Raw genomic sequence first — 23,159 nt, 5'->3', positions numbered from 1 at the left:
ATAGAAATAATTTTTTTGTAAAATCATGTTTATAGTTTTTGTCACAAAAATTTCGTATGGAAAGATACAACATGCTGAGATTAATGAGGTCTCTATAGATTCCGAGTTTCTAAAAGATGGGTTGCAATGTTAAAAGTTTCAGAATTCCTGACTAGGAGAGTTTTTCTTACAAATTTTAAATACAAGGCATATCACAGTAATATTGGGGATTTCAAATTTTATATATGTACATTCAATGATATTTAACGTAAATCATCCTCCTATATAGTAATATTTTGAAACCCCTTTTAGATGCCTTAATGTTTCTTTTAATGAAAACTTACAACAAAAAGAATGCTCTGGAGACGATACTATGATAGTTGACAAATACAAACAGAAATAATAATAGGTCAGTGGGGTATAGGGGAAAAAATTCATAAATGTGATTAATTTAACATCTCAAACAATTAGATAATAAATAAGCATATGATTAATATTTATTTATTCATATATTTAAGGACGTTACAAAATTTTTCAGCTTGCCTTTTTGATATATTTCTTAATGGATACAATATCCAATTCTTCAAAAATGGTTACAATTTTATAATTATTGGGCTTTTGTTAATAATACAAAAAAATTTAAGCTTTATGATTAATTTAATGGACATCACTGGCTCCTTCTCCCAAAAATACAAAATTTTTATATGCAAAACTACAACAGTGAAGGGAGGGGGGGGGGAGGACAAAATAAGACTTTTTTTTGTTAGAATAATGAAATAGAAAAACAGCAATAGGCATGCATTTATTGACGATTTTCTACCAATTGCTTTTTTTTTAACAATAAAAGGATGATTGAGGGATCTTTAAAAAATACATCATTCATGTTTGCTTGATACATACCAAGTACTTATTAACTCAGCAATTTCACAAAACACAGAAATTCACCCTAAAGAGTTTTTCCAAAAATGACTGGAATGCAGAAAGTTGTCCTTTTTACATTCAAGAATTGTGAATTTAGGGAGATTCAGGTACTGGACAGTTTCCAGTTAGTTGGTTAAAATGCACATGCATTTATAGGTATTAGAGAAAATAAGTTCTGAAGAAATGATAATGAATAAGCATTTTCTTTTATAATCATTAAAGAGAAATGACAATTGTTTATTCTTTAACTCTTACGCATTCCGATACATTATTTACTACTCAATGTTTTGTAATGAAAAAAGCCAATAAACTTCATGCTAATTGCAAGATTTTAAGACTGTAAATAATACATAAATGTTTTTAATAAATGAACTTCTTTTTGGAATATCTCCAAGTTGACAGTTAAAAAGTATATTACTTTTATTATTAACTAATCCAGTAAAGATGACAGAAAATGATTTTCAATTTATGATGCATGGCTCAAAACAATTAGAAATGTCTTCAGCACGAAGCCTTTAAAAAAAATTAACTTAAAAGCAAATTTTCGTTGATATTATTTTTAGTAATCATACTTTTTTTACACTATTAATAAATAAACTATTTGACATTAAAAAATGAAATAGAAGGACAAGAAGTTATTTGAATTTTATTTTTCTTGATTTCTTATTGTTAGAAGAACAGATAAAAGCCTATGAAATTTATAGCAACAACCAAATTACAAATACTAAAATAAGACTGAGGTTTGAATAAAATTTAACTGTGTCTTAAAAATCATATTATTTTAAGTTTATAATATTTATGGTTTAAAATAGGATCTCCACCCATAAAAAATAGCATTTCCAAAATGTATATAAAGGAAAGGCAGAAAAATTATTACGATTTGTTTTCACGTTTATTACAATTTCATATACATGCAAAAATTTACTTAAATTACCTAGGAAAATACCAATATATTCAAAGCATTTTTGGGGTTGAATCTGATTTAAGCTTCAATTTTGCACAATTACTTCATATTTTCACAATTTTCTAATAATTTATTTCAAATAGCCATATAAGACTTATTGTTGATTACATCAACTTATATGGTCATATAACTCTTTCTCCTGTAAGGTAATTTAAATCAGATACCGAGTTGATTAACACAACTCCTAACCTTTTTTTGGTTTGTTGCAACAGAGTAAATCTGGCTAAGAATCATTTACACTACTTTATCAAAAAGTGATTTAAGGATGAAAGGCTTTTGCATATTCAATCCAGATATATGTTATAAAATAGAAAGTAGCTTGCAGTAAGAACAACTAAAAAATACTGAATCAATGATATATATTGAGAGCTCACGTGAATATAAAATAGCATTTAGACTATTTTATTCATTCATACTATTTGTGTACTGAATTTTCAACTATATTTTAAAATTATTATTTGTGATGTGCCAGTTCAGGAAAGTAAAATTTATCATGCAAATTTCATTTGCCTAAAATATAACCTTGTATATGCATAAATAGTAAAGCTATTCAGACAAGTAATTATGTTGCTATTGACAATATAAACATAGTGTCCAAAATATTTTCGAATTCTTACTTAATTACAAAGTAAATAATAAGCACCATTTTTGTGGTATAATCAATTGAATACATACCTGACCAGCTACACCTGCTCGTGCAATTATTTGAGGTGCAATTCTAACAGGATTGGTTGCAAGCACCACTCGAGGAGCTAATGTCTTTTGGCCAGTTAAACCTTGTACACCTAATCGAGGATTCATATTCACAATCTGTACACCTGGAGAAAGAATATTAGGTGTCACAACTTGTGAAGCAACACTAACTGGCTGACTAGTTGTTACATGGCTTTTAGACACAACTGCAGGATTGCTCACTTGGATTACATTTGTTCCTGCTATTTGGTGCATCACAGTAGTTTGCACAACAGTATTAGGTACAGATAGATTCTCTTGTGTGCGAGCTATCACTAATGATTTACCATTTTTTTCAATTGATGACTTAGAATCTGCCTGAGATTTGATGGCAGTGATTTGTTTGCCATTAGCAACAGTAACTTGAACTTGAGAAGACGTAGGAGTTGTTGTAGTAACACATGTATTGGAAGTAACTATAGGAGATTGTTGGGAAGCTACATTTGCTAAATCATATATTGCACCCATGGAAGTAGTCTGATTTGGCCTAACGGTAAGTAATCCCACATTGTTTGGGCTGCCATTCGGCATGGCAGCAGCCGCTGCTGCAGCAGTTTTACTCCGCGTGTTTATAGTGCACGTGGAATTAATTTGAGAAACGACTGCTTGAGAGACTACTTTTATTTCTTGACTATTAGTAGCTCTGTTCACTGCGATGCTCCCACTCACTATGGGAGAAAAAAAAGATTGTTGAGATGGTCCAGTTACTTGAGTAATGTAACCACTTGCAGGCAATGCACCAGGCAAAGTTGCTATAACATTGCTAGCATTCGAGGTTACTGTAGAAGTAGCATTCACATCCCCGATCGGTGAAGTAACTATTGCTGGTTTACCCACGTTGATTAAAGAAACAGCCTGACTTGCAGCGATGACCCCTTGTTTTTGTCCATCAAGCAATCGCGTAACATTGTTATCAACTAATACTGCGTTATTGACATGATTTACAGTTACTGACGTTGTATTTACATCTTGACTAGATAACTGGATATTTGACGATGCTAACTGGGATTCTAAAGAGCCAACAAGAGCAGTAACAGCTGATTCATCCACTTCGGAAGACAGCATATCTTCCAATGACTTCACCGTCGCCATTTTCCACTAGCACTGAAGTGATATCAACAAGCGCATGCGTTGGAGCTGGAGCAAAGCATCACGGTTATCACAATTGATTCAGTTACAAATGTTTTTAGCTGGGTTGAACATCTGCCTATTGAATCGAATTTCCAAGTAGTGGCCGATTAGAACTTGATGAAACTAAAACAAAGCTTGATAAATTCCTCTAAAAATTATATTTAAAAATGCTAACGTTTATGGGGCTAATAAGTTGAATTCTAGCTTGTATTTTCGATTTTCTATTTAGACTTTAAATATAATGAGCCTAAATATGTCTAAACCTAACTATGCTCTGATTTCAAATATATTTAGAAAAAGATTATAAGTCTCAAAGGTAAAATTTTTGGGAAAAAAATAAGCGTTTCTTTTTTTTAACTTTAAAGTTGATTTTTGTTTGAGATCCAGTATGACATATATTCGATTATTATAAAGTTCAGAACATTTCATATATATTTGGCAACATTAAAAAGGGAATTAATTTTTGGTGCGGAATTTAAAAACCAAATCCATTTGTTATTTATTAAAATACAATGAAATGAAATAAAAAAAAAAAGCGCAAATGAATTCCTTTTCACCATTTTATATACATAAAACGAATTCATCGCATTCAATATAGTAGCATTTGAAAGCATATATTTGAAATTTGCATATTTCATTTCCATAAAGTCTTTTAATACAATTAAGATGACATGCGCGCAACTTTCGGTAGTAGATATCAGAAAGTTTCGAAGTGCTGCTCTGTAGCGGATAAGTAAAAAGGTTTTAAATATGGCGAGTGTACCATATTTAGGAAGTAAAATAAGTTTAATATCTAAATCTGAGATTAGATATGAAGGCATACTGTATACTGTCGACCCTAAAGAATCTACTGTAGCATTGGCGAAAGGTATTATTTTTTCTTGCGTGTTAATATGCATTAAAACTGTTAATATCTAAATTTTTTTTTTCTAGTGTAGGTATTTTAAAAAGTATAGGTATTTTGATTGAATCTCCCTCTTCTGATATTGTTTTCTGATGCATTTAGCATGTTTCAATACAGAATACAAATTTATTTCAAAGTAAGTTTAAAGAAGTTGATAACAATATACTGTTCTGCAATATATTTTTTCCTTCCAGTTGAGTGCGTTAGCGTGTGAATTGTCGACTAATTTCAATCTATTGGAATCCAAGAAGTATTTAAAAAATTGATTGCATCTTTTTATATGCTTTATAATAACCTAGTTTTAACTTAGAAAGGAGTGGTTTTGCTTTTATATTCTTCATCTTGTGCCCTACAGATAAAAATGCTCCTCATCAAAATTTTCCGATTCTTGTTCAATTCTTGCTATACTTTTTCTCTGCATAATCAATATTTTTTATATTAAAATGTGAAATTTTATTTAGCTTTTTTTTTTCAATTAGTAAAAAAAAATTTTTTTTTAATGCTGTAGCTTTAATAACTTCAATCATTATTTCAGAATTTTAAATACTGCATTTAAATTTTAAAACTAGAAGTATTTTTTAAAACTAAGATTTTTTCTGTACCTTCAGTATTTAGTTGGCAATTTATTAAAGACTAATAATTTCTTTGTTTTGTATGTATATCCCGATATACAGTACGAGTTTAATATTTATGATATAAAATAGCATAATATATTAGCAAAATACTTGAGAAATTTCATTATGACTTATAATCTATTAACTTTTTACATTATGGTAGAATCTGTATTTTTAAATTTAAACTACCCACTAGGGAGGGAAGGGGAGAAGAACTGGTCTTTCATATATATAATCAAAATTTTAAAATGATTGATAAAGATATTAATTTCTGTAGTTAAGTCATTTGGAACAGAAGATAGGCCAACTGATAGACCTGTACTCCCAAGAGATGAAGTTTATGAATATATAATCTTTAGAGCTAGTGATATTAAAGATTTGCATGTTTGCGAGCCTCCCAAGTCTCATCATGGATTGCCACATGATCCTGCAATTGTTCAGGTATTTATCAATTATTTTGTATTGCGACTTATTTTTTGTCACTTCTCTTAAAATACTTTGACTTTTTTTATTTAAAGTTTAATGAAGTTTAAATTAATAGTCTTATAATTAAAAAAAAAAGTAAGGCTTGTTTAAAATATTATATTTTTAACAACTTTTACCTTGGATTCAGGCAAAAAAGCTGTTTTTAAAATCAAAAGAATTATTGACTTAAGATAGTCGGATAATTTTAGATGTTGGTTTAACTGTGACTATTATGAGCTTGGTGGAATTTAGTACTTTGTTACAGAAATATTTCTTTTCTATTTAATGAGTGAAATATACTAATTTAGAGATTACATTTAGATTTTTTTTTTTTACTTGGAATTAATTTAGATAGAATTTTATGAGTAATATCTTAATTATTTCCAGTATTGAATATTCTGTATTTTTTATAACAAATTATTTAAACTGACTTAATCTATTATAAATGAGAATTTTTCTATAGGCTTTTATTTCATCAAGCTATATTTTTATAAACATTATACATTTCTTATTCATATTAGAATATTTTTTCTAGTTTAATATTTCTAATAAGATTCTTTTCTACTCAAAATTTTTTGAAACTTTTATCTTGTTAATGACATTCATATTTAGCTACTTTTCTTGCTGTCATATAACAGGATTTTGATCACTCTAACTGTTATGATAGTTAAATTAATAAAACTACCTAGGATTAAGAATTGTATATAAAAAAAATTATAATAAAGAATTTCAGGTTATAATTTTGTTAGTTACAATTATAAGCACTTTTTTTTTTACATCTTTTTAGGTTTAAAAAGTAGATTGTTTTTAGTTTTAGTATAACTAAGTTTTTATTTTTTTTTTATTTTTATTCTCAACTTAATGACTATACTTTTTTTTATTTAGATTTAGTTTCCAAGGTAATCCTAGGATGTAATTCTTTATTAAATATAAAATTTTATATCAAATAACCAATATTAATACAAGATATGCTTGGTAACTTCCTATATTTTCCTATATTTGACTTTTCATCTTTTGTATTTTAAAATAAAGATGCTTAAGTAATGATTACAAAATTATTTAAGACTTCATTAAATAAACATAAATTTTTAAAAAAAATTGTTTTTAGCTACTTGTTGTGCTTTTAACATAAGAGTACAATATGTTGCCAATCTAGATTTTTTACACTTGAAAGAATCTTAATTATGATATAATTAAGGTTCTTGCATAATTAATAGCTTTATATAATTAACTCGTTTAAAATTGGGTTTAACTTATATAATTAATCAAAATATTTATTTTATTAATTATTTTCTCTAATAGTTCATATATTAAAATATTGTATATATTTTATATTTTGGTTATAATCTTTAATTATAAATCTTGCTTATTTAAAATAGCATTCACAGCCTATATCTTCTCAACCTCTATCACATTATGCATCTCTACCTTATGGACAAGCATTCAACAATCTTCTAGGGTTATCTCAATTTCAACATTATCCTACACAAGCAAGTTATCCTCAAATACATCCTCTTCTACCTACAAATCATTATTCAGGTAAATAAATTATATCTAATATTAATCTAAATTGTTTTGAATTTTATATATTAATCTGTTTCTCATCGAAATTGTTAATCTTAAAATCTAATCTCAAACACAATATTTAGTACATATTGAAACTTTTAATATTAACTGCTTGATTATGAAAGCTTATTAAACTTTTAATCTTTATATTAAATCAATAGTTTTTAACTTCTAGAAATTAATTTGAAAAGACTTGGTATTTAATTCATAAAGCATTAATTTTCCTCCTGTAATCTTTTTATTTTGTATTCTATAATAGTATAAGTTGTTAGAAATAATTACATATTAATGTCCTCTAAATTAACCTATTATTATATAAATACGGTTATATACACATTTATCTTGTATATAAATAATGAATAATAAATGGAAACAAAGAAATATAATCAAAATGCTTTCTTCTTTTGATATACTTTATATTTTTTTTTTTTTGGTGTTTTTAATTCTTATTCATCTAGATGCATTATATTTTTAGGCAGAAAATATTATCTTAATTTGATAAGACTGAAAATATTCTTTTTATATTTGAATTCATCTTCTAAAAATGCAATTAAATTATTTTATATTTCACTATCTCTATTTGTTATTGATTTTATTATTTTTACTGTATTCCTAAATTACTGCATATTTTACGTTCATATATAATATGAAAAAAAAATCTTGTTTTCTTTTAAATCTCTATATTTTTGATATTTTATATTGATGTTTTTACCTAATCCTTTGTTAAAGAGTTTATTGAAATCTAATATTCTTAAAGTGTTTATTTTCTATTGAAAATTGTCAACTGTTACTATTGTAGAAACTTCCCTTTTAATTCTATAATGTTGTCTTTTATTATTCTCCATAGTTCTCTTAGATAATTTGTTAATTTTCATAAAATCATTAAAATTAAGGTATCTTATTATTTTGGAGCAATTATTAAGAGCAATGATAATTTAATAATTTTCTAAACTCAATAGATTTAATAAATTGGACATTAAATATAACATTCATGCATTTAAAATTTGCATCTTTAAAAACAAAATATTCAACTTTTTATTGCATTTCTTTACAAGACTTGAAAATCCTAGCTCTTATAAAATTGAGTATTGAATAATTCAAATTAAAGATAATTATGACCAATTATTAATTCTTAATCTTCTACAATGTTAAATTTATAACGTAACAAAATAAAATGCATAGCATTTTCTTTATATAGATATATCTATCACCTGTATAAAAGAATGTTAAAAGGAAAAAAGTGAAATCCTTTTAAAGAATTTCAACCTTTATTTATATATAGTAAAGAAATGTATTAAATATAGGAACCTATTGTATAAACCTTGTATATAAAATAAGATATCGGATTTATTTTAAAATATTAAAGGTTCAGCTCGAACATCTATTGGATCACAAAGGAAAAGTCCGACATCTGATGCTGGAGTGCAAGTGTCTGTTGGTAATGATCTCGTTAGACCATCTAGAGATCCTTTGAAGCCTCGAAACAGGGATCAACCATCGAATTTTCAAAATAGACGTAGATCTTCTGTAAATCGGCAGCAAGGCAACAGAAGAAGTAATGTATATAGCTGTAATTAAAAACTTTTTATATTTTTACAAATTAGCTCTAAAGCAGTTTTTAGTTGGATATTTTAACCTGTTAACTGAGAAATAAACTCTTTTTCAACTTGTTTCATAATGGAACTTTTAAAAAATTAAACTTTAATTAGCAAAAAATATCGTCATATCCATTGCAGTAGTAGTTTATGTATGATGAAATATTTCATCATATGCAGTTAACAGGTTAAAGACAAATACCTTTGTATATAAATTCATAATTTGTCTAATTGATGTAATTTAATTTATATGCTCTTCAAAATATGGTCTCTACTAAAAGCCTATTGCTTAATTTTTAATTCATAATTAAAGTATCATTTTAATATTTTCAAAATATTTCTAGTAAAATGCTCAACTCAAAATAACCAAGAAAATTTAAAATTTAAATCGTTAACTTCTGTAATTTTGATTCTAGATTATAAAATATATAACCTACAGTATTTCACTTCTATGAAATTCAAACTAATCTATTCAATCCAGTATTTTTTACTTGTTTTAAAATGAAGAGAAATTTCTTTATTCAGAGTTAAATTCTGAAGTAGTATTTTCAGTTGTTTTTATTCCGTAATTTATACATACAGTACGTTACGTACATATTCGTTAAATTCAGATTTTTTTTTAAATCTCGTTAAATAACAAAGAGAAATCTATGTAAACAATATTGAGTCTATTTTTAGAATTGTATTAGATTCAAAAATTAATTGATGGATTTTAACAAAATTTGACATGCAGTTCTTTGCATTTAAGATTACTCCATTAAAAATAGCTTTCTTTTCAATTAAAAATTTGTTATTGTCGTCTAATATATTGCTACTCGGTCATTTTACACACGTATTTCAAAGAAAATTAAAGGACATTGGTGTCTTATTATATAATTACTTCAATTTTTATATCTATTTTTAAGTTTAATTAAAGAAATTTTGTTGTAACTTATATATTTAAAATAACTTTATTTCATTATTTAGCTAAATTTTACTTGTATACCTTTTTAACAATTACTTCAGACATTTAATTTTATATAATACCATCTAATATATTTACCTTTAAACTTTTAAAATTGTTAATAGCTTTTATTAAATTAGTAGTACATTGTAACTTTGACTCTATTACCAATTTTTACTATTTCTGTTTTATCCAATTATCTCGTATTTTAATACTTTAACGAACTAAAGCTAAACATGTCATTAAATAAGATTTCGTAACACTTTCGAATTTCCAAACATTTGTATTAGGTTGGAAAAAGAAATCCATTTATTTTATATGAACTTCAAGACTTTGGTAATCTGAAATATATGTTAAATAATCTTGATCAAATATATGCCGTTTTATTCTAAAATTTACCATCTTAAAGACACCTTCATGAAACCTCTGTCATAGAAGTTTTAGTTCCTATTAGCAAAAAAACTTAGTAATAGATTTTCACAATCCTTTCTTCATCCAATGTTTATCACTAAGAAAGTTTTGCAATACAAGAAAAACATGGTAACTTGGGGGGGCCAGATCTGAACTATATTTTGCATCCACATGTGTCGTATGTATTGACTTCCTAACCAAGTTCCCAGAGTTGCTATAGACATAAGAGTCCCAATGGAACAACCTCTCCTGTTGGCTAATTCTGGGTATCACTAGTTTTAAATGGTTCGCTAGTTTAAATGGTTCAACTGTTGAGAGATCCGAATTTCGGTGTTTGACCACATGGAAGCAATTTGTAATGAACGATTCTTTAAAATGCCACTAAATACACAGAACCTTCCTAGCTGATAGTCCTAGTTTGTTCACTGAGGACTATCAGCTGCTTTACAGTACTTGAGTTGAGCTGCTTTACAGTACTTGAGTTGAGCTGCTTTACAGTACTTGAGTTGAGCTGCTTTACAGTACTTGAGTTGAGCTGCTTTACAGTACTTGAGTTGAGCTGCTTTACAGTACTTGAGTTGAGCTGCTTTACAGTACTTGAGTTGAGCTGCTTTACAGTACTTGAGTTGAGCTGCTTTACAGTACTTGAGTTGAGCTGCTTTACAGTACTTGAGTTGAGCTGCTTTACAGTACTTGAGTTGAGCTGCTTTACAGTACTTGAGTTGAGCTGCTTTACAGTACTTGAGTTGAGCTGCTTTACAGTACTTGAGTTGAGCTGCTTTACAGTACTTGAGTTGAGCTGCTTTACAGTACTTGAGTTGAGCTGCTTTACAGTACTTTGACCATAATCATTTTTGTACAGTGTTATCATATGCAACCCATTTCTCATACGATTCCAGAAATGGGTCAATTTGATTCAGTTTAGCCAAGGCTTTACAGGTAGAAATTCAATTTATCATAACATTGAAACTACCTGAATGGAATCGACGAAACCAAAATTGCATGTAATTGGCTGTTACAGTATCAAGACTATAAACCCTATACACAATTTCAGCAATCTAACTTGTATTTTTGCCTTTATAAGAAACTACAAAATATACTGAATTTTCTTTGACTTCCATTTTTGGCACCCTATAACTTGTAACTGAAAAGACCAAACAAAAAAACAGCAAAGGAATTTTTTTAGTGTGAAATATCACTAACAAGTATAATCCGAAATTGTTTGATCGATTTTTTTTTTTTTTAACGAGATATTCATCACTACAATCATCTAAAAAATAATGGATTTCTTTTTCCCTAACCTAATACTCTATCATATTAGTTAATATTAAAATGTAAAAGAGTTGAGTATTTTTTTGACTTTGTATTTCTTAAACTTCTGTAGAATTTAGATATCCTTCCATTTTTATTAATCATTATAATATCAACAAAATCCAAATATTTATAATTAATCTGTAACTGGGAATATTTTATATTCTTACGATATAAGAATATAGATCACAAAATCTATATTTTGTGATCTATATATAAAAATATCTATCATATCAATCTATATATAAAAATATTTTAAATATCTAAAAATATCAATACATTCTTTGATATTATGCTAATATATATACTCATTTACATCTTGCTCCATTAAAATTATTTGAGGATCTAAGGATTAGAATTGTTTTAATAACAATTGATATTAATATAAATACAGTTTGGGTATTAAATCGAACTATTAAATATCAGATTGAAAAAACTTTTTTTTTTCTCTTTAGTTTAATTCCTTAAAAAGCCATACGAACCTATACACCTTATATTTTCTCATGGTAATTGTCAAATTTTAGAATAGGAAGTAAAAATAATTTTTACACGTGTGTCAAACAGAAAGATGCATATTGTTTACTCAAGTACTTTAAAATTGGTAACTAAAGACTTTTAAAACTTCTATGGGGGATAAAATGTCAAAGAATATACATTTTACTTCTTATTTACAATAGAGGAAACATAGGCAAAAGTACAAGTACAGCTTTACTTATATTTTTTATTCTAGCTGATCTTAAATAAAAGTATTGCATATTTATTCTAGGTTAACAAGCTTATCAAAGGTAGTTGGTTTGGGCTTAAAAATATTCTTAAATGTTGATCTTGCCATGTATTATCAAATTCTTATTTTCATATACATTTAAAGGAATATCTGAATATTATTTTGGAGATAAACCAAGTAATAAATATTAAATTAATTTAGTTTAACTTGATTTGGGTCTTCACAAAGATTTCTAATCTAAATTTTACTACAAGGTTCCTTCTTCTACTTAATTTAAATGGCTATTTGCTTAAAATCTTGTTATTTTCAAAAAAATTGTAAAAATATCCCATAAATTAAGTTAATTCTTATTTATAAGCAATGTTTTTTCTATTTTATTTAAGTGAGAACTTAGCCTTTTATTTGGCCTTTAAATAAAAAATTAGCAAAATCTTAAGTAGCTGAAGAAATAATAGGATAGTAAAGAAATTTTCTTGATATTTGAATGTTAAAGCGTAATAAAGAGGATTTTGCTATTTAGGACTCTACTATAGTCCATTCTTTATTATATTCATTTTTTAGCATCTATAGTATAAAATTGCTAAAATAGAACCCAGAAGGATTTTTTAACTGCAGAATGTTAAGTTTTTATAAATTATTTTGTCTGTATTTAAGTTTCTACACAAATAGAATACCAATTTGTATCTTTAATGTAGTTCAAATTGATCTTAAATTTAATCTAAAATAAAATCTAATTGAAGTTGATATTAGTTCAGCACATAAATTTCAGGATTTAAAAAACCTTAACTTTGAATTTTTATTTGCCAGTATCTTAAATATTTAATTAGAGGCTGATGCAAATCTGAAAATATTTAAGGTTTTATTATTAATGAATTCTCTAATGTAACTTTTAAAATTACATCCGATTTATAACCAAAATATATATTAAATTCTGTTTCATTTAAAATGTAGTATTGGGTTTTAATTCAAATTTTATTAGTTCATTTAAAATGAAATTTATATACTTGAATCTATATTAAAATTTATCATTTTCATTATAATATATATATAGTATGCTTCAAACTTTTTTCTATCTTTATATCGGACAATTAGATACCTTAAATAAAATTAGATATATATAGAAGTATTTACTAATACTAATGATAAAAAAAAAAAATCATGTAAATTCCATCTTGTTTTGAAATATCTAAAAATATAGTTAAATTTTAGATGTGCCTAGACGTGGCAGAGGAAGGTCGAACAGTACAGCATCAGTAGAAAAATTTGAAAATGAATACGACTTTGAACAGGCAAATGCAGAATTTCAGGAGCTAGAGAATAAATTATCAAAATCTCTTGGTAAGTATATATTTTTAATTTGGAATTGACATGTTTTAAGTATGAAAAGTTTGAAAGCATTTACCATGGTTTTTCATCATTAAGCAGGGGATTTTGAACTTCGATACCCGGAAATTCCGGGGATCGTCGTTCAAAAGGAAGTAGGAATAATAATGAATTATTTATTTTGATCTGGATAATTTTGTTTGCTTTAAAAGCAGAAAACGCAAGGTCAGTGTGTGTGTGTGTGGTGAAAACTTTTCCTTTCTTTCTCCAAAGGCAGTGATAATGCGTGAAAAAGGGGAAAAAACTTCTTTTTTGTTCTTTCCTTATTGCGAGTTATGACTCATTCCCCCGGTTCTCGGACATTCTCTTCTGGATTCTTTTCGGCAAGTAGGCGCAGCAGAAAAAAAGGAGAGACTTCGTTCGACCAGATGTGCGATAACGTGACTCTGGGTTCAAAGGTCTTATCTCTCCTGGCGTGGCGCCAATAAGTAGAGAAGGGGATTTTTCGCCGTATTAGCTATTTGTCATTGATCGCTTCGCAACTTTTTTTTCTCCGCTGTGTAAAATTTTCGTTTCATTTATTGATGCACGTGTAAATTTTTCGTTTCGCTTATTGAAATATTTTTTTATTTATGTACACAAGAGAATTTCATTTAGAAATTTCAGCATATGAAACAGAAATTACCCCTTAAAAATTCATATCTAATTAGTTTTACAGCATTAGATCCAGAGCTAAGAGGTAAAACCAGTACAATATTAGCTTTTGAAAAATTATCATCTTTTATGTCCATATTTTTAGTGATAATGAAAAGTCAAAAGTAGAAGCTGAAATAAGGTTATACCAGAGTGATATTGATATCACCAAAGAAATGCTCTACACATCTGATGAAAGTGGAAATCAAGTCAAGTGTACAATTGATAAATATTGGTCTAAAGTTTTTAATTTAAAAGATGATTTCACAAATGATTATAAGTATCCTACATTGGCTAAATTGGTCAAAGCCTGCCTTAGCTGCTTCCATGGCCCATTAGTGGAAAGTGCATTCAACTTAATGGATACACTTGTCACTGACTATAGAACCTCCCTTAAGATTGATTCCCTAGATGCAGTGCAGACTATTAAATATGATTTAATGGCTTCTACAGAAACCTCATGTGAAAAATATGGCTCAAAAAATCCAATGCCTGATCCAATTCACAGATCTCTTGCTGAATATGAACAGAAGTTGGAAAACATATCAAGAGGACTTAAAAACATGGATTTCAGATGAGTCACCTATAAAAGTCTCTGAAAAACCTTCTACATTAGTAGAAAAGCAAACTGCTTCTACCTCTGCATGTGCTGTTCTCGAGGAAATTTCTTCAACTGTAAATGAGGAAAATAAAAGTCAACCTTCCTGCAATTATGAAGTTCACCACAAAAGAAAGACAAGCCCACAAACATCAGAAAAAAAAAAAGCAGCAGAAATTAGATAATTTTTTTAAAAAGAATTAATTCAGGTAATTTAAAATATTTGCATAAAATGTAGTAGTTTATATGTTTGAAAATTTATGGTTATTAATTTTGCAAAAAAAGTAATTCATTGAACTTTTATAATTAGGTCATTCAATACTTCATAATTGTAATTTTTCATTTCTCTCCCCCCCCTTCTCGAAACTCCAAAATGCCGGTAGTATGTCCGTAAAAGTTTCAGGGGATTTTTTGGGGTCTCACAAACACCCCTGATTAAGATGGTCTTGATAGCATATAATCATAACTTGCTTATGTTTTAATAAGAATTTATAACTCTCAATTTTTCTTTTAACTACAGTCTAAATTTTGTTTTGAAATAGAATCTTTTCTTATTAAAATCTACACATGCTATTAATGCAGCACACAGTAATTGAAATTAATCGGCTGTTTTAAACTCTTCGGGGAAAATCTACTTGGTAAATTGCAATTAATACTTTGTAATTTCTAATAAAAAAAATTGTTTTTCACTGTAATTACAATAGAAGTTATAACGAATTGCAAGGTATTTATGTAATGAATGAATGATTATTTCAGTGAAAGATAATTACTATACACAAAATTATTTGTAATATATATATTATATAACTAAATGAAATGTATTAATGTTTCGCATGAGAATATAGATCATGCTTTCTACATTGTTCCAAAAATTATATTCATTTTATTATGTCTTCAAAAATCTAACAATTAGAATTTCTCTTAAACTATCATTCTAATCAAGTTTGAAACGACTATTTTCCATGGTAAATACTTGGCATTTTAGAATTTGTACACATCCAATATTCATCTTGCATAATTTATTTCTTGAATCTGAACTATGAATGTTAAAGTAAAATAAACGGATGTATAGGAAGTCATTCTTGCACAAGTTTAATGAAGTTTTAATGTATTCTATAGAATTCTGTATTACATTTAGTAGTACATCTAAAACTAGCAATATACATTATTCTTGCTACGTACGGTTTTAATTGTCTATTTGTAGATTTCAAATGTTATTTCCATCTTCTCTTGCATTTTAGTTCTCTCATCCTGAATATATATTCCAATTCTCCTTGAAATGTCCAATATTTTTTAGGTTGGAAACAAAGATGCAAATAGTATGGAAGTATTGCTTAATGTTAAAGGTTGCAAAAGTAATGCATAGTCCAGTAATTCAATTTCTCATTATTAGAATCTGGAACTATCTTATGAAATACTGGTTTTATTTTTGACACGACTCTAGTTTTAGATAGAGCATAATAAGAATTGGCTGCTGTATACTATTTTCTCTTGGCATTAATGAGAACAATTGTTTGGAATACATAATATTTTATCTTAGAGTGAAAGAACATCTTGTTAGTTTACCTGGTAGTTTTTATTACAGAAATCCAAATTCTTCTCGTTTTGTGACTTAACATACAAAGGGATTAAAATTTAAAAAAATTATGATTGAATTAAACTATTAAAGGGATTTTTAAATATTTGGTAATTTACTGTTGAATTTTTTTTAGGTGATAACAATATTGACTCTTCAGGTACTGAAGATACACCTGGCTATGATAAACAAAAATCCTTCTTTGATGACATCAGTTGTGAAGCTACTCAAAGAAGTAAAGGGTAAGTTGCTCTTGTGATAAAATAAAGGATGTAGATCAAATGGCATTTTGGTAATTAACTTGTGTCTTTTAGCTTGCCTCGGTTTGATTGGAGGTATGAGCGGAAGTTGAATATGGAGACTTTTGGAGTTTCTGCAAATAATGCCTGGCTTCGACGGCGCCGAGGCAGAGGTGGCTTTCGCAGAGGATTTAGGGGTCGTGGTGGTTTCGTTAGACCTACAGAAACTCCAGTTCAGAAAACGGGTAAGTTATTGTAGTAAAATTGAAAGAAATCATTTATTTGAAATAGTAAAAGAATAAAAATTAAGATCAACTTGAATATTCTTTTAGTTTTCCTGCCATATATAAACATAGTTTTCTTCTATTCATAAACATTAATGATTCATATTTACTCTACTACTATTTTTTTACAAAACTTGTAGTTGAATGAAATTAGTTTTATCAAACTAATTCGAGCTTTAAATTTAGTTTCTTATATTTACATTCTTAATTTCTGTTGAAAAGAATACTACATGTGTTAATGTAGTTAGTTGCAAACAAATTTCAATTTGTTTTAAAAATCTTTAGTTTACAACAAAGTATTCATAAGAATAAGCAAGAAGGTCATTTTAGTTGTAATCTCTATAAATGACTTTCAAGATGTTTAGCCTATTCCTTAAGCTTTCAAATAATTCATTTCAAAACCAATTTAAAAAAAGCATCACACCAAATATTTTTTCAGCCAACGGAATTTTATTTTATAAAAATTAAGACATTCTGTTAAAAATTAAGAGATTTTAAAAGATCTAGTGTTTTCTCACTTACTTGATCTATCGTACAAAGAAAACTAATGGAATATTAGTTTGAAAATCTTGACTTGTTTCATAATTGTTTTTATTAATGTAGTTTCTGAGTACAGAAGTTTAAAAACATTCCGCACTCTTGCTGTTGCTTAAGTCTTTATTCTGTTTATTTTCAGTTACTTTTGATGAGACTCCTAATGTAAAAGAAGTTGAAGTAGTCACTCTAGAAGCGAAACCAGATCCAATGCCAGTTATTGAAGTTATTGTAGAGAAGGAAAAAAGTGATTGGCCAGAACCTAGCATTAAAACAGAAGAAAATGTATGGAATTAAACTAAGCTTTAAAATCTGTTCAAAAAAAATTTTCAAACATTCAAGTTGACCATTTAGAAGTACACTAGTACTACTAAGTAGTTGTATTTATATTTTAAATTGAGCTTATTTTACACCTTGGCTTTCATGGTGTTTTTCCTCTCTAGTCTTGTTATGTATTAATTAAATGTTTAAGAGTGAAGATAGTTCTAAACCATTTAGTTGAGATTCATTTTCCAGCAGAATACGGTTGTGTAGATCTTTGTTTGGTACCCCTTGCTCAGTCAGCGAGATGGCATTCTTTGAATTGTCTTTCATTTAAATGTTTATCAAACTCTTGAAAAATGAATAACATTACTAACAGGAGATCAAAAATCAAATTTGTATTACTTTTTATCCTTTTTAACTTTCTTACTGGCATGGCTAAATGTCAAAGTGAGAACTTTAAGATGCTGAGAAATAAGTGTAAGCATCTTATTGTGCCATCTAGTAAGATATTTTGAGGTAAATTTATTTATATTTGACTTAATAGTACACTGTATACATATTTTCTTATATTTATTAAAATTTATTTTGTATAAATAAAAGCTTCCAAAATACTGTGATTTGTGTTCTTTTTGATTCTTATTCTTAACTAATTATAATTTTTTTATTGGCAAAATGTTTTTAACCAAGGCCATGTTCTGAAAGATTTTAGTATTCTCATAATGTATAAAAATAGTAAATTTAATTTTTAAAATATTTAATCTGGGGGGGGGGGCTATTTTATGATCTTTTGAAAGGGTTAAGGAGGGAAAAACCAAATTTCATATTAGCATTAAGAATTTCATTATGGGTTAAATGTGAATCTTTACCTTAAAATTTACAACTGATATTCAAAATCAACCATTATATTAAATGGGTTTAAAAAACTTCAATAGCCTTACTTGATTTGCAGTTTCTGGTTATTTTAGTAATGAATGTTGTACTTACTGATAACTTTCCCGATTTCATCCAATTTGGATCTTAGAAGTGATATCTGCTAAAAGGAATCTTATTTTCACTTTCAATTTAGGCTGGTTTTTAAATTTATCGCGATGCCGGGTAAACAATGTTGGAAAAGATTTTATATTCCAAATTTGAAAATTAACATTTTGACTGTATGCTTTAATTGATAAATTTTCTTTTAAAATGCATAGATTTTCTAATTAGAAAATATTGAATCATTCGATTTGGATCTTTTCTAAGAAATCTAATTAACATTGACAAATGAATTCCTTCCCTAACTTTACCTATTTTGTTGAATCAATAGGAATACTGATGCAACTGTACTTGCAGGGTTTTGAAGAGGAAGAAAATACTGGACTTCTGTGTGTACTGATGTGAAGGTCTTCTGAGCATGCGTGCTTATGCCATGAAGAACATTGAAAATTCAGTATTTAGTTTAATTTCTGATAACCAACTTCATACTAGTTATTGATTTCATACTGAACTTTATTTTGAATTTTTTTAAAAAAAATTGTTCAACTTCTATTATTAAAGTTTTTTAATTCCTCTCCGAATGAGCTTCAATTATTCCAAACATCAGTACACACAGAGGTTTTTAATCCTACAAGATGGTATACAAAGCATCCTTCATCTACAAATCTTGATCTTCGCATAAAATATGGTTGATCATTCTTGTATCATCGGATCCAAGTGCAAAAATTCTGTTCAAAAAGTGATTGAGATGTTCTAAATTTGAAATATATAAAGTCAAGCTAAAGAGATGGTTCTCATTTTGATATAGGAAATGTTGACCAGTTTCTACCATGAAATGAATCTTTTAAAAGCATTGTTTTAATTATAAAAATACAAGTTATATAAAATAGTTATAATTTATTATAAAAATACAGTTCTTTAAATTTGCTTTTTTATTAAGTGAATATTTGTAAAACATGCTGTCTGTCGATCACAAAAATAGCTCCCGCCAAGAAGTCTATCTTGTGGCGGTCGCTGTAGTAACAAGGCTAGTTCATTTCTAATGGGGATTAAGAGTGTAAGGAATTGGCGGAATTGAAAGTTACATCACGTCATTCGTCTTCTCGGATTTAAGAGTTGTACGCGTTATCTTATCCTTGTTTATTTTGCTTTTAAAATTATTTGTTCCTTACTGGTTTAATTGATTTTGCTGAACTTGCAAGATGGCCTTTAAGTTAAGGAAGGGTGAAGTTTTGAAATCGCAGGCACGTAAAATTGTATATAATGTTGCGGAATTTTGTTCCAATGAAGCTTTATCGAAATCTGCGTTAATTCCACTCACACAAGCTCTGAAAAGGGCTTCTCAAGCAACTGAAATTTCTGAAGCTACATCGGGCCCATCGACAGTTTTAAAATCACCCGGTAAAACCTAGTGAGCGAAACTGTGAAATGGACGACTTTGGCAAGTGTGTTATATGGCAAACAATTCAAGACTTTACATAGAGAAAGGACAGTACCATCCCTCAAAAAAATTACTACCAGTGTTGAAAGAAATTTTATTTTCGTGGCAAAAATACGCATTGTGCAAAGTCTTAAATTCAATGAATTTCCGATGGAAGAAGTGCATGAATAATAGAAAAGTACTCATGGAAAGACGAGATATTGTTTTTTTGGAGACAAATATTTGAGAGAAATGAGATGTCACAGGAAAGCTGGACGACCGATTGTCTATATTGATGAAACTTGGGTAGACAGCAATTTGACACTTAAGAAATGTTGGCAAGATGATACAGTTTTGGAAGCTACAGCAAATGTTAATTCGAAAAAATAGACTTATAGTTGTTCATGCTGGGTCATCAACGGGTTTCCTTACGGGTGCTTTACTAGTATATAAAGCATCAACAAAAAGCGGCGACTATCACGAGCAAATGAACTATGAAAACTAAAAAATGGGTGTTGGAAAAACTTCTTCCAAATTTGCAACCAAACAGTGTCGTATGCATGAATAATGCACCGTATCATAGGACTGTCGAAAACCGCACTCCAACGAAGTATTCTACAAAAAAAGTTGATAGACTGGTTGAAAAAGGTATACCCTGCGTTCAAAAAACGCGAAAAGCGGAACTGTTCTCTCTTATAGACAGTAATCGTCCAAAGAAAATTGTCTATAAAATTGATAATTTAATAGAGAAAGAAGGACATGAAGTTATCCGACTACCCCCTTATCATTGCGATTTGAACGCAATCGAATTTGTGTGGTCCTCTCTAAAAAGAATAATAAAGGAACAAAATGTTACAGGCGATTTAAGTTTGGACAATCTGAAATCTCTTCTTCAAACAGCTATCACTGAAGTTACTTCGGAAGAATGGGCAGCGCATTGCAAACACGTAGAAAAGCTTGAAAATAATTATTGGGAAAAAGATGGACTGTTAGAAGATTTAGTGGACGAACTGTCATTTCAAATTGATACTAATGATTCTGATTCAGAAGAAACCGAAACTTGTGAGAGTGATTTAGAGGATTTTGAAATGCTTGAATGAACATTATTTTCGAAATTTAGACGGTATTTTATTTTACTTTTAAAACTGTTTTGCCTTGGAAATTGTTGGAAAATACATGCTGAGAGTTTAATAATCAACGAAGTTCTGTCATTGTATTAATAATCTAAAGTCCTTGATAATTATTAAGTTATGAAAATATTAAACAAGTATTAAAAAGTTAAATAATTACTTTTTTATTGTAATAATTTTCATCTTTATTGCATATTTATTAATACTTCATTTTTATGTCTAAAAGTTAAAATATTATTATATAATTAATATATTAAACAATTTTTTTTCACTCTTTATAAATAAATTTAAAAAAATCGCCAATACGTCATCAAGGCGATCAGTAAGCCAACATGGATGCCTTTCTTTTTAAATCCCCTATTGAAAATAGAGCAGGTTTTGTTTCCACTGCAACAGACTATCATAGACATATTGGCGGGAGCTATTCTTGAGGTAGACAAACAGTACCTGTTTTTGCAATTTTATTACTTTCAGTATTTACGATTTTATATAAATAGTTCTACAATGGCAATTTTTTAAAAAATTGCATGCATTTTTCTTTTCTTGGATTTACAGAATGAAAACAATGGAGAACAAAGTTGCATCGATATTTGTAGAATTTATCTTTTTAAAAATAAGTGTTACAGTGAAGATGGTAATAACAGAACACACCAAATTCAACCATGGAAAGAAAAGTTAAAAATTTAAATCTAGGTAAAATAATCCACTGATATGGGCATCTTGTTGAGAACATTTATCAGAAGTGAAATGTAGTACTGGAATAGTCTTTTAATGGGGGGGGGGGATTCTTGTTGGTACATCAAATTTTAAAGGCAATTAATCAAATCGCCCAGTTTTCTTGTAAACGAATCACATTCACGAGAAATCGGTCATGAATAATTTTTTTGAGAAATCGAAATTTATATTCTGTATTTTGCCTAGTTTCCTTTTATTTCTTTATAGGGATGACGAATATTTTACGAGCGGTTATTACGTAACCAATATCAAAAAGTCAAAAATACAAGTGATCAATACTTTTCAAAGAGGGGTGTGATTCAAATCCTTGATACGATCTCACTTTTGATATTTCGATTACAGGTTTTGGATCACGATAGAAAGTAACAATCGATACGATATCACAGAAATTTACCGGAGCGGCGACTTCTCTGGAAAGTAACAATCGATACGATCTGTCCAATGGAAGCTTTCGAACATAACAGAAAAGGAGAAATCTGTGAACGGAATGAAAAGTGAATGGACCGGTTATTGGAATCATCGTATCACTGAATTGCATATCACTGAAATTTATCGGAGCGGTGACTTCACTGGAAAGTGTGAAGTCGCCGCTACACTTCATGAGAGTAACCGGTCTTACTGGTATTCGTATGTGTTGATGCACTGTTCCATACAAATCGTTCTTAATTGCTTGTGATTTGACTTTGCATATATTCCATTTACTGCTGGCGCCATCTATTGGTAGAATATAGAACTAAAGTAAACAATTTAAAGAAATGACATTTATATTTAATTCAAATTTTTCAGAAAATGGTTTACTCCAATACAGAAATTAAATAAATAGTTTTGAAAAAAAAATCAAATTTAAGAAGTAAGCTGAAGTAGGTAAATTAATTCAATCACACGTTACTTAAATTAGTAAATTAAGTATTAATTACAATTAATAAATTTTATATTTAATATTAAATAATAATTTTAAATTAATAATATGATTGAAATTACAGATATTTGGAACAAATATTTAAAAATAACAATAGCAAATTTATTTGTTATTCAAAAAATCGTGGATTATGCATCTCTATTTCTTTAAACTTGGCACAACTTGCGCCCACCCTCTCGCCCGAAAATTTAACCCTCCTGTCGGCGGCTTTC

At 28.2% G+C, this 23,159-nt stretch overlaps 3 protein-coding genes across 9 annotated transcripts in view; 2 read left to right on the top strand and 1 right to left on the bottom strand.

The window, feature by feature from the left end:
* LOC129963161 (transcription initiation factor TFIID subunit 4-like) overlaps window positions 1-3,730 on the bottom strand; it is a 32,739-nt gene extending 29,009 nt beyond the window's left edge. For all 4 annotated transcript variants that reach the window (XM_056077285.1, XM_056077283.1, XM_056077284.1 and 1 more), the window contains exon 1: window positions 2,540-3,730. In XM_056077285.1, coding sequence (XP_055933260.1) covers window positions 2,540-3,688 — 1,149 coding nt within the window. In that variant the 5' untranslated portion in view covers window positions 3,689-3,730. The remainder of the gene's footprint in view (window positions 1-2,539) is intronic.
* A 660-nt stretch (window positions 3,731-4,390) lies between these two features.
* Window positions 4,391-19,238, top strand: LOC129963285 (protein LSM14 homolog B-like). 4 transcript variants are annotated; one of them, XM_056077554.1, is made up of 9 exons: window positions 4,391-4,595; window positions 5,523-5,686; window positions 7,090-7,249; window positions 8,643-8,846; window positions 13,470-13,598; window positions 16,587-16,692; window positions 16,765-16,934; window positions 17,650-17,792; window positions 19,101-19,238. In XM_056077554.1, exons 1-9 carry the CDS (start codon window positions 4,478-4,480, stop codon window positions 19,146-19,148), a joined length of 1,242 nt encoding a protein of 413 aa, XP_055933529.1. In that variant the 5' UTR covers window positions 4,391-4,477; the 3' UTR covers window positions 19,149-19,238. The 4 variants fall into 4 exon arrangements, with proteins under 4 accessions (XP_055933529.1, XP_055933530.1, XP_055933532.1 ...); XM_056077555.1 differs by having other exon boundaries at window positions 8,643-8,831; window positions 19,101-19,237; XM_056077557.1 differs by having other exon boundaries at window positions 19,075-19,117.
* Window positions 19,239-20,657: 1,419 nt separating this feature from the next.
* On the top strand, window positions 20,658-21,263 carry LOC129962803 (uncharacterized). Its single transcript, XM_056076799.1, has one exon. It carries the CDS (start codon window positions 20,658-20,660, stop codon window positions 21,261-21,263), a length of 606 nt encoding a protein of 201 aa, XP_055932774.1.
* The last annotated feature ends 1,896 nt before the right edge of the window (window positions 21,264-23,159 follow it).

This window comes from Argiope bruennichi, chromosome 3 (genome assembly GCF_947563725.1).
Source record: "Argiope bruennichi chromosome 3, qqArgBrue1.1, whole genome shotgun sequence".
Taxonomy (NCBI): domain Eukaryota; kingdom Metazoa; phylum Arthropoda; class Arachnida; order Araneae; family Araneidae; genus Argiope; species Argiope bruennichi.
Note: the sequence above shows the minus strand (reverse complement) of the source record. Positions and strands in the feature narration are given on the sequence as shown.